The 12,199-nt window shown below is 42.1% G+C and overlaps 1 protein-coding gene across 3 annotated transcripts in view; it reads right to left on the bottom strand.

Moving 5' to 3' along the window:
• Window positions 1-12,199, bottom strand: part of rsph10b (radial spoke head 10 homolog B) — a 36,758-nt gene that overhangs the window by 19,677 nt on the left and 4,882 nt on the right. For 2 of the 3 annotated variants that reach the window (XM_078418064.1, XM_078418066.1), the window contains exons 4-10: window positions 10,549-10,722; window positions 10,357-10,442; window positions 9,214-9,334; window positions 8,497-8,673; window positions 7,057-7,198; window positions 1,830-1,954; window positions 877-1,066 (exon numbers count right to left, since the gene is read on the bottom strand). In XM_078418064.1, coding sequence (XP_078274190.1) covers window positions 877-1,066; window positions 1,830-1,954; window positions 7,057-7,198; window positions 8,497-8,673; window positions 9,214-9,334; window positions 10,357-10,442; window positions 10,549-10,722 — 1,015 coding nt within the window. The remainder of the gene's footprint in view (window positions 1-876; window positions 1,067-1,829; window positions 1,955-7,056; window positions 7,199-8,496; window positions 8,674-9,213; window positions 9,335-10,356; window positions 10,443-10,548; window positions 10,723-12,199) is intronic. The other variant, XM_078418065.1, reaches the window with a different exon arrangement.

Raw genomic sequence — 12,199 nt, 5'->3', positions numbered from 1 at the left:
TCAAGAACCTATCAATCCTTGCCATAAAAATATCCAATGTCGGCCCCCACAGCCGTCTGTGGCAATGAATTCCACAGATTCACCGCCCTCTGGCTAAAGAAATTCTTTCTCATCTCCATTTTGAAGGTACGTCCTTTTATTCTGAGGTGTGCCCTCGGATTCTAGAATCTGCTATGACTGGAAACAGGCCTTCATCTCTTCTTCCACCAATGTTGTTGGTACTGATGTAGACCACAACATCTGCTTCTGCACTGTTCATATTCAGCATATTCTGCAGGTTCAGTGATATCCAGCATTAAGGCAAGTCACCGCCCTCATCATATCTATTGCCACTGAAACACCTATACCCATCGAAATCTTAAATCCTGTATCACTTATGCTGTCTAACTCCTCTTCCTCCCTCCTGCACAATTGAATCCCTCTTCACTCTGACTGTCAACCTCTGAGGAATCATTAGCTCCATGGTATTCAAAAGGGAAAACCTGTGGTTATTAGCTACAATACACCAACATTATCATCCACAACAAATCCACATTGGGGCGGCACAGTGACGCAGCGGTGGAACTGCTGCCTTACAGGTCCAGAGACCCGCTTTCGATCCTGACTACGGATGCTGTCTATATGGAGTTTGTAAGTTCTCCCTGTGACCACGTCGGTCTTCTTTAGGTGCTCCGGTTTCCTCCAAAGATGTACAGATTTGTAGGTTAATTGGCTTTGTTAAAAATTGTAAATTGTCCCTAGTGTGTAGGATAGTGCTAGTATATGGGGAGATCGCTGGTCAGTGAGCTGAAGGGCCTGCTTCTACATTGTATCTCTAATGTCTAAAGTAAAATCTATAGTCTCAAAGAGGAAAACATCTGAGGAAGTTTTAATTACCGTGAAGAATTCTATCCATGATAGCCAGACTCAAACCATAATGGTGAAATTTGCAGTCTTTGAGAAATCTCCAGAACTGGAGCTGGCTCAGTAGGAAGGCATTATCCGGAGATTGCTGGTGTCCCAGACTACTGTAGAAACTGTATATTTTCTTCAGTTGTGTGAAATTTCGAAGAATAGCATACTCTAACTGTGCAAAACAAAAGCAACATAGCATTGATCTCAAATAAAGCAGCTTCATAAAACTTTAGCAGAGGTCATGGTGAGGCGAGGGAATGATTGGTCAAGGAGAAAGAACATAGAATACCGAACACAATGCGCAACTGGTAGAGCTACAGCCTCACAGCGCCAGAGCTGGGTTCGATCCTGGCTACAGGTGCTGTCTGTGAGGAGTTCGCATGTTCTCCTTATGACCCCATGAGTTTTCTCCGGGTGCTCCAGTTTCCTCCCACATTCCAGCGATATGCAGGCTTGCAGGTTAATTGTCTTCTGTAAAATTACCCCAAATGTGTAGGATGCGAAAGCGGGATAACATAGAATATAGATGATACAATATTAAACTAATCCCATTTGCCTGCACATGGTCTTTACCCCTCTTTTCCCTGCTTATTCTAATTGCCTCTTAAACTTTGCTATCATAACTGTGTTACCACCTCCCCAAGCAGTGTCCATCTACACTCACTGCGTAAAAAAACATATTAATCTCATTTACACTTCACCCTTCTCACTTTAAGCTTTTTAAACATTCAATTTTAAAGTTTAAAAGTTCTATCCATTTCTCCTACCCTGACTGCAACTTAAAATTAACTTCATTGTGGTTTTGATGAAGAGTTGCTAACTCTATTTCTCTTTCCGCAGATGCTGTCTGACCCACTGAATGGTTTGATTACTTTCCGTCTTTATTTGAGATTTCCAGCATCTGCAATTCTATGATCTGACAAGTTCTGTTTTACCTGCAAAACCTCGTTTTGTCTGTCTCCTTCTGGCATCTTCTCCAAAACTGATGCGATATTAAGTTCCACATTATGTTGCAGAATTGATCTAATTGCACTTTTTGATCCACCTTCTTTGATATTGCCTTTCGAACAAAGTAATGTTAATCTTTTATTTGCTCTATTGTTTTTTTAAATACCTATTGTTATTATAGTTGTTTAACATAAAATTTATAGCAGGGACGTCCTGGAATCATGGAAAATACATATTGCCATTATTTTGTGTGTCATGCCTGTGATGTTGACTTAACTTTAGACTTTTTACTTTCTGCTTTAGAGATACAATGTGGAAATAGGCCCTTTGGCCCACCGAGTCTGCACCGACAAGCAATCATCCTGTACACTAGCACTTTCCTACACACTATGGACAATATGTATTTTTTACCAAAGCCAAATAACCGACAAACCTGTACGTCTTTGGAGTGTGGGAGGAAACCGGAGCACCCAGAGAAAACCCACGTGGTCACAATGAGAACGTACAAACTCCATACAGCCAGCATGGAAGCAGCAAGGGCTGTAAAGCAGCAACTCTACTCCTGCGTCAATGTGACGCCCTCAATTATGCCACCCTTAACTGTAAGGCATTTCTGCCTTCCTGAACTTAAGTAGTAATGACTACTATTGCTCACATTGTATTTAGGGAAAGTGGTAAATGATAAGTTGGATTTATAATTGGCTCATTAATAGGAACTTCAGTGACTGAAAGTCCATAATTTGTGTAATTTGACAGGTCTTAATTCTTGGTGCCTTCTTGGTTGAGACATATATCAGTGATTCAGGCTTAAATGTAGGGCCACAATGAATGATTTTTCAGATGAATTACACTGAAGGAAAATATTGCAGACTGCAAAAAGATATGAGCAAGACCGAACTGAGGAATTGTAAGGGTAAAAAGACCCTAATGGGAGTTACCTACAGGACCCCAAACAGTAGCCTGGATATAGGATGCAAATTGAATCAAGAGTTAAAATTGGCATGCCGCAAAGGTAATGCTACAGTGGTTATGGGAGATTTCAACATGCAGGTAGACTGGGAAAATCAGCTTGGTAATGGACCCGAAGAAAGGGAGTTTGTGGAGTGCCTCCGAGATCAGCTTGTACTAGAGCCTACCAGGGAGAAGGCAATTCTGGATTTAGTGTTGTGTAATGAGCCGGATTTGATAAGGGAACTCAAGGTTAAAGAGCCATTAGGAGGTAGTGATCATAATATGATGTTTTAATCTACAATTTGAGAGGGAGAAGGGAAAATCGGAAGTGTCAGTATTGCAATTGAGCAAGGGGGACTATGGAGGCATGAGGGAGGAGCTGGCCAGAGTTGACTGGAAAGAGACCCTAGCAGGGAAGACGGTGGAACAACATGGCAGGTATTTCTGGGAATAGTACAGAAGGTGCAGGATCAGTTCATTCCAAAGTGGAAGAAAGATTCTAAGGGGAGTAAGAGGCGACCGTGGCTGACAAGGGAAGTCAAGGACAGTAAAAAAATAAAAGAGAAGAAGTATAACATAGCAAAGATGAGCGGGATGCCAGAGGATTGGGACTCTTAAAGAGCAACAGAAGATAACTAAAAAGGCAATACGGGGAGAAAAGATGAAGTACGAAGGTAAGCTAGCCAAGAATATAAAGGAGGATAGTAAAAGCTTCTATAGGGTATATGAAGAGAAAAAAAATAGTTAAAACAAATGTGGGTCCCATGAAGACAGAAACAGGTGAATTTATTATGGGGAACAAGGAAATGGCAGATGGGTTGAACAGGTAGTTTGGATCTGTCTTCACTAAGGAAAACACAAACAATCTCCCAGATGTACTAGTGGACAGAGGTCCTAGGGTGATGGAGGAACTGAAGGAAATTCACATTAGGCAGGAAATGGTGTTGGGTAGACTTATGAGACTGAAGGCTGATAAATCCCCAGGGCCTGATGGTCTGCATCCCAGGGTACTCAAGAAAGTGGCTCTAGAAATCGTGGACGCATTGGTGATCATTTTCCAATGTTCTATAGATTCAGGATCAGTTCCCATGGATGGAAGGGTAGAAAAAGGGTAGGGGGGCACGGTAGCGCAGCGGTAGAGTTGCTGCTTTACAGCGAATACAGCGCCGGAGACTCGGGTTCGATCCTGACTACGGGTGCTGCACTGTAAGGAGTTTGTACGTTCTCCCCGTGACCTGCGTGGGTTTTCTCCGAGATCTTCGGTTTCCTCCCACACTCCAAAGACGTACAGGTATATAGGTTAATTGGCTGGGTAAATGTAAAAATTGTCCTGTAGGATAGTGTTAATGTGCAGGGATCACTGGGCGGCACGGACTTGGAGGGCCGAAAAGGCCTGTTTCCGGCTGTATACATATGATATGATAAAATGTTATCCCACTTTTTAAGAAAGGACGGAGAGAGAAAACAGGAAATTATAGACCAGTTAGCCTGACATCAGTGGCGGGGAAGATGCTGGAGTCAATTATAAAAGAAGAAATTGCACAGCATTTGGATAGCAGTAACAGGATTGTTCTGAGTCAGCATGGATTTACGAAGGAGAAATCATGCTTGACTAATCTTCTGGAATTGTTTGAGGATGTAACTAGGAAAATGGACAAGGGACAGGGCGGCACGGTAGCGCAGCGGTAGAGTTGCTGCTTTACAGCGAATGCAGCGCCGGAGACTCAGGTTCGATCCTGACTACGGGTGCTGCACTGTAAGGAGTTTGTACGTTCTCCCCGTGACCTGCGTGGGTTTTCTCCGAGATCTTCGATTTCCTCCCACACTCCAAAGACGTACAGGTATGTAGGTTAATTGGCTGGGTAAATGTAAAAATTGTCCCTAGTGGGTGTAGGATAGTGTTAATGTACGGGGATCACTGGGCGGCACAGACTTGGAGGGCCGAAAAGGCCTGTTTCCGGCTGTATATATATGTATATGAGAGCCAGTGGATGTAGTGTACCTGGACTTTCAGAAAGCTTTTAATAAGGTCCCACATAGGAGATTAGTGGGCAAAATTAGAGCACATGGTATTGGGGGTAGGGTACTGACATGGATAGAAAATTGGTTGGCAGACAGGAAACAAAGAGTAGGGATTAACGGGTCCCTTTCAGAATGGCAGGCAGTGACTAGTGGGGTACCGCAAGGCTTGGTGCTGGGACCGCAGCTATTTACAATATACATTAATGGCTTAGATGAAGGGATTAAAAGTAACATTAGAAAATTTGCAGATGACACAAAGCTGGGTGGTAGTGTGAACTGTGAGGAGGATGCTATGAGGATGCAGGGTGACTTAGACAGGTTGTGTGAGTGGGCAGATGCATGGCAGATGTAGTTTAATGTGGATAAATGTGAGGTTATCCACTTTGGTGGTAAGATCAGGAAGGCAGATTATTATCTGAATGGTGTCAAGTTAGGAAAAGGGGAAGTAATAATAATAATAATAATGCATTACATTTATATAGCGCTTTTCAAACACTCAAAGACGCTTTACAGGGATTTCTAAGTACAAAGAGATCTGGGTGTCCTTGTTCATCAGTCACTGAAAGTAAGCATGCAAGTACAGCAGGCAGTGAAGAAAGCTAATTGGCCTTCATGACGAGAGGAGTTGAGTGTAGGAGCAAAGATGTCCTTCTGCAGTTGTACAGGGCCCTAGTGAGAGCACACCTGGAGTACTGTGTGCAGTTCTGGTCTCCAAATTTGAGGAAGGACATTCTTGCTATTGAGGAAGTGCAGTGTAGGTTCACTAGGTTAATTCCCAGAATGGCGGTACTGTCATATGTTGAAAGACTGGAGTGACTGGGCTTGTATACACTGGAATTTAGAAGGATGAGAGGGGATCTTATTGAAACATATAAGATTATTAAGGGATTGGACACGCTAGAGGCAGGAAACATATTCCCAACGTTGGGGAAGTCCAGAACAAGGGGCCACAGTTTAAGAATAAGGGGTAGGCCATTTAGAACGGAGATGAGGAAAAACTTTTTCACTCAGTTGTAAATCTGTGGAATTCTCTGCATCAGAAGGCAGTGGAGGCCAATTCTCTGCATGCTTTCAAGAGTGAGTTAGATAGAGCTCTTAATGATAGCGGAGTCAGGGGGTATGGGGAGAGGGCAGGAACGGGGTACTGATTGTGGATGATCAGCCATGATCACATTGAATGGCGGTGCTGGCTCAAAGGCCCAAATGGCCTACTCCAGCACCTATTGTTAAAGAAGTGTGAGGTAATACTTCTAAGAATAGTAGACAAAGGAAGTAAATACACAATAATAATACAATGCTAGGAAGCACACAAGCAAAGGAATATCCGGTGTGTATGTCCATAGGTTCATAAAGGTTGAAGGACAGGTAGATAAAAGGCATTTAAGATATTTCCCTTAATTGGCCAAGGCATTAAAAAACATAATCAGAAAGGTCAATGCTCGAGCCCCTGAAGCAGCCTGGGGCTTTATTAGATTGTGCGCTACTCCAAGTGGCCAAGCGCATGGAACGGATGCGGCCTGCAGTGGCACAGAGCAGCAGAGCAGCGGTGGAGGACATCGCCACATTGTCTGGTCAAGCCGACGCCGACCCAATGCTGATGCCAGGACAATGGGGCTTTTATTTAAAGTTAAGACTCTAACATTTTTTATTAAAATTTGGACTTGAAGGGTCCAAGATGGTGCCTAAAATGTTGTGACTCTTGTGTACTGACTCAGTATGGTCTACTACCTCACGCTCTTATACTTTAAATTACGGATAAAATACAAAGTACTTGTGCTACAACACCAGGATAAGTGCTCAACCAAGAAAACCAAGCCCAATGCCAAAGTAGTGTCTACAGTAAGACAGATTGTGCCTATGTATACTCGGATTGTCACTGAACTGTGTGTAAATAAAGGAATGTCACTGTACTTAGGTACACTTGACAATAAAGTTCCAATTTACCATTGAACTAGACCCCACACTCCAAGTACGCCACTACTTCATGCATCAGTTTCTCATCACCAAGCTTGCAAACCGGTGGACATGTCAAAGGCTTAAGTCATCTAACCTGCAATTTTCAATATAGAAATATTGTAACCATGGATCAGATTTGCAACAAATACACATGTACCTTTGTTTACAAAGCATAATTAAAATATCCATCAGTTATATATTGGGGAGAGAAAGTTTCACACAACATATATTTGAAGAAAATACTTTCTATTATATATAGATCAAAATGTCAGCAAAATTGCTTACCAGTTTGAACTGGTGAATGGGTGCGTATGGAACTCAGATCTGGTGTGTTCATCCCATCAATTGAAAAATTAGGAAACTCTGCCATACGATCTTCAAAAAACTCTCCCTCAAAAGTACGACCATTCTTAAACAAGAATGTTCCCTGATATTACGAAAGAAAAATGATTGAACTCAACAATTCAGACTTAATCATATTGAAAATAACGTTCGCAGATTTGTTATAGTCAGCTAAAACACAAAGCAAAATGGAATAGACAACCCTAAATCACTACCACTGCCCAGTTCCAATTTCCGCCTGTCTGCATTTCCCTGAATCCCATAATCCCCCATGTGAAACCCGGACCTCCAATGCCCCGTTCCTCTTTCAAATCCTGGCTGTAAATTGCACTCTCCTACCCACCACCCCCAACCCATAATAATATTAGCTCTGTCAAAATCCTGAACTCCCCGCAATGTTACTGATGCATGTACATTCATAATACAGATTCTGATCCATGCCTCATCCACACAACTCCAATAATCCTTCCCTGATCCTCACTACTGACCCCTCCACCCAATTCTAATGTCCAACTGCACGCCTTCTTTTCTCTCCTTATCCTACACCCCATTGTCTCCTTTCCACCTCTACTTTGTCACTTCGTCCACTCATCTGCCAATTATACCCCTCCCCCCACCTGCATCCGCCTATCACTTGCCAGGCTTTGTCCTCCCCTACCTCTCCTTTCCAGCATTCTTCCCCCCTAGTTATATCAGTCCACGGAAGGGTTCCTAAACCAAAACGTCGTCTGTCCATTTCCTCCCTAAATACTGCCTGACGCTGAGTTTTTTATTAACTTTATTCACAGTAAAAGAAATATACAGAACAAAAACTGTGCAAAAACTCTTCTTACATTCTCTATACATTCAATAGTGTCACAGTCAGTAGAGTTCGCACCCATCTTTAAACAAAACACCCTTGCCACTTAAGTGGCACCCTGTGGTGATATTCCTTCCCTTTTTTGAGGGGTGTCCCTACTTGACTCAGCCCCTCAATGTCCAGCAGCGGAAGGACCCTAGACTGTGGACCTCCCCCACTAAGTCTTTGCTTCGGCCACACAAAGCTTCAGTGCATTACTCAGCACGTACTCCTGCGGTCTGGAAACCAGCACTTTGAGATTCCCGCATCTGCAGTTCCTTGTGGCTGCACCACATCAAAGGATTGCAGCATTCCCTTTAGGATGTGGTAGTATTTCCGTACAAAATTTGTTCACCAAAATAATAAACACCAAGAGAGAATAAATATCTTTACGTAAAAGCCACTTGATGAAAAAAGTAAAATTCCCTGCACTTTTTCAGCTAATAATAAATTTGACTGACTCTTTTATGGAGACTAATAATTAATGCGCTCTGAAAGCTGACAGTGAGTGAACAAAAAGCCAGTACGTTATGGAGGAAACTTACAAAACCGTGCTTCTTGTTTGCCATCCATTCTCCACTGTACACGGCTCCGTTTGCATAGAAGAACTTGCCATGACCTTGTCGGACCCCCTTCACAAACTGTCCTACATACTGATTTCTTAGTGGGTACTGAGTACCCAACACCCTCTTCAGAAACCAGGTGTGGTTCCCGAATCCATGCTGGAAAAAGAAAACAGGAGTCTTGAAAAATCTTCAAATTGATTCCCAAATATAAAATCTGCAAAGCATTGCAGCAACTGGTGGCACCATTTTATTACGTATTTCCTGTTCTTACTGCTACTTCTGGGAGATAGGAGAAGTAGGAGAAAGCATGGTAATTATTGGGAGGGGGGGGGTTGGTAGGCAGATGGTTGGAACAAAGGACAGAAATTAAAACAGATGTGCATCAGAGAAGTCTTGATCCGAAATGAAACATCGCCTAACCATGTTCTCCAGAGATGCTGCCTGACCTGCTCAGTTAGTCCAGCAGTTTATGTCTTTGTGCGAGACAGAAAGATTGAAGAGTTGCACATTGTGAAACTAGAGGAAGGAATCTAGGAAGAGGAAGATGGGGAGGAGAGAAATATGTCCAAGTGCAGGTAGGGCACAGGGGAGGGGGTTTGGGAAGTTATAATTGGGAATAATGGGATAATTTTAATGTTGACAATAGTAACTTCCTCGAACGAGATGGAAGCTTAATATAAATGGCTGCAATCTCACCTGGATACCATTATCCCACTGGCCTGTGTATTCTTCATTAGTGGAAATCCAACTCATCGTGCCTTCTCCATGACGGATAAAGTTTTTCCATTCCCCTTCGTACACATTCCCACTCTTATACCTAGGGAGACACCCTTATGTCATAACACAGAATATCTGAATGTATTTCCGTACAAAATTTGGTCACCAAAATAATAAACACCAAGAGAGAATATCTGAATGGTGCCCAATCATGAAACGTTTGATCTCATCCGAAAAGCTATGGAACAAGTAATGTTCTACTAGTCACCAGAATAATATGGTGACTCATCCACTTGCCTTACCACGTTTAGTTCGTGGTTTCAAGGGCTGAGCAGTAGAGTTGCTGTCTTACAGCACCAGAGACCCTGGTTTGATCCTGACTATGGGTGCAGTCCATATGGAGTTTGTAGGATTCTCGTTGTGACCACGTGGATTTTCACAGGGTGCTCCCATACTCCAAAGACATACAGATTTGTAGGTTAATTGGCTTCAGTAAATTTGTGAAAATTGTCTCTAGTGTGTAAGAAAGTGATTGCTGGTCAGCGTGGACTCGGGGAGGCAAAGAGCCTGTTTCTGCGCTGTATCTCTATAAAGTCTATAGTCTAAAGGCTTTTGCTGAATCATATAAAATACCAACCCATTCTCAATGGGGGGGAAAGTGGAAAGAACTCTGGAAAATCAAGCAGCTCCTCAAACTGTCTTCAAACTGTCAAGACATGAGTCTATGAATGGAGACACAAGAGAATATAGATGCTGGAATATTTCTGGGTCCATGGAGAGGATAAGATTAAAGTTATCTGTTGTGTTCTCTTGGGTCAAAGAGCTCATTCTCCAGAGACACTAGAAACTGTTGACATTTACTGCTGCTCATCACAGTGCAAGAATTACATGGAAATATATTAAAATTGGTTCATCTTCCATACTCTTAAAGACTGGAAATTTGCTAAGTGTTCTTAAAAACAAAACAAATATTAAATTTAATTCAGATCATCTTTTAGGTGCTAACATTCTAAACTGTCATTTAAGACAGATTGATAATTCAATATTTTAGCAGAAATCTGAAATTGATTCTGTATTAACAGGAGAGTATAAAAAGATTAATTTCTTTAGAAATGTACTTACCGTCTAATGCCCCAGCCTTCCCTAACATTGTTCACCCAATCGCCTTGATACCATGAGCTTCCTTCTTCTTCATAGTATATTGTTCCCTGAGAAAGGATGGTCAGATGTCAAAGATACTGTGTCTGATGCTGTCACTTGTGCTCCAATCCAATGGTATCATCAGTAATCCAATGTTAATGCATTAACTCTTACCTTTCCGTGCCTTTTGCCGTAGTTCCACTCGCCAGAGTAAGAAATAGATCGATCAGCATTCGTGAAAGTTCCCTGTCTGTGGCGTATTCCATTTTGTACTTCACCAACATAGGTGTTGCCGTCAGTCCATGTGTAAGTGCCGTGGCCTGAGGGAGTATTCATCGCAAAATCTCCCTGAGAAAATGAATATTCTGATATATGCACTGCAGTACCTTTCATTGCCTCACTGTATCACAAAGCACCTTAAAGGCAATGAAGCACCTTTAAACAACAGGCACTGTGTAATGGAGAAAATGTGGCACCCAATATGAGTATAGAAAGTTCCAGCATATAGAAGTTTAGAGTTTAGAGATACAGCATGGAAACAGTCTCTTCAGACCATCGGTCACCCGTTTACACTAGTTCTATGTTTTCCTACTTTTGCATCCATTCTCTTCACACTAGGAGCTATTTATAGAAGGAATGTGGGGGGAAACTGCACCCAGAGAAAACCCATACAGTCACAGGGAGAACATGCAAACTCCACACACACAGCAGTCTGGGTCACGATCAAACCTGGGTCTCTGGCGCTGTGAGGCAACAGCTCTACCATTGCGCCACTGTGATCTGAGTCAGAAGTAATCTGATGATATATTGCCAGATCATTTAATACATATTTTCGTTGATGGTTTAAATTTTCGAGAGTTAAGAGTTTTATTGTTATACTAGACCAAGTGGACCCGTTGGGCCCAAACCTCTCCTGCATTGGTGCAGCACCCTGTCCTCCCCCACTCCCCTCTCTCCTCAACCACCCCCTCCCTTCTCCCTTCTCCCCCATCCCTCCCTCCCTTCTCCCTCCTCCCCTCCCTTTAACTTTAAAATGTAAATAACTTTAAAAATATAAGACCGATTTCAATAAAACTACTTGCATTATCAGTAAAGTGACAATGGTGAGTAAGGTGAGCCTAAAACTGTCGCGCTATCGTGTACTGTTTTGGCTGAAATTCAGTCACAAACAAGATAACAAACGAGAGTTTTAGTATATAGATGTAACAAAACAGAACAAAAAAAATCTGATTTGCAGCAGCATAATAGGTTTGTAAAGGCAGTACTCAATAGATAACATAATAAACAAACAAAAAAAGGGGGAAAAAAGCTCAATCCATAAAAAGCCTCACTCAATTGGCCAGAAAATCAGGAAGAATTCACCCTATCCTTTGGTTAGAACAGGAACAAGACCTTTGGCCCACGATCTCCATGCTGAACATGATGTCAAATTAAAATACTCCCTTCTAACTGCACATGATCCACATCCCTCCATACCCTGCATCTTCACATCCATATCTAAAAGCCTCTTAAACACCACTATTGTATCTGCTTTCACCATCTCTCCTGGTAGTGCGTTACAGATATCTACCACTCTTTATGTAAAAAAATTGCCCTGCATGTCTTCTTTAAACTTTCCCCCTCTCACCTTAAAGTTATGCCATCTGGTATTTGATATTTCCAAGCTGGGTAAAATATTCTAACTCTCTATCCTATTTATTTATGTCCCTCATCATTTTATAAATTTCTATCAGGTCTAACCTCAGTCACTGATACTCTGCAGACAACAATAAATGAGAGCTAGAAAAAGGATTTAATGATAAACATTCATAAAACGCTGATTCAG

This window comes from Rhinoraja longicauda, chromosome 21 (assembly GCF_053455715.1).
Source record: "Rhinoraja longicauda isolate Sanriku21f chromosome 21, sRhiLon1.1, whole genome shotgun sequence".
NCBI classification, from domain to species: domain Eukaryota; kingdom Metazoa; phylum Chordata; class Chondrichthyes; order Rajiformes; family Arhynchobatidae; genus Rhinoraja; species Rhinoraja longicauda.
The sequence above is the reverse complement of the archived record's forward strand: the minus strand, read 5'-3'. Positions and strand labels throughout refer to the sequence as shown.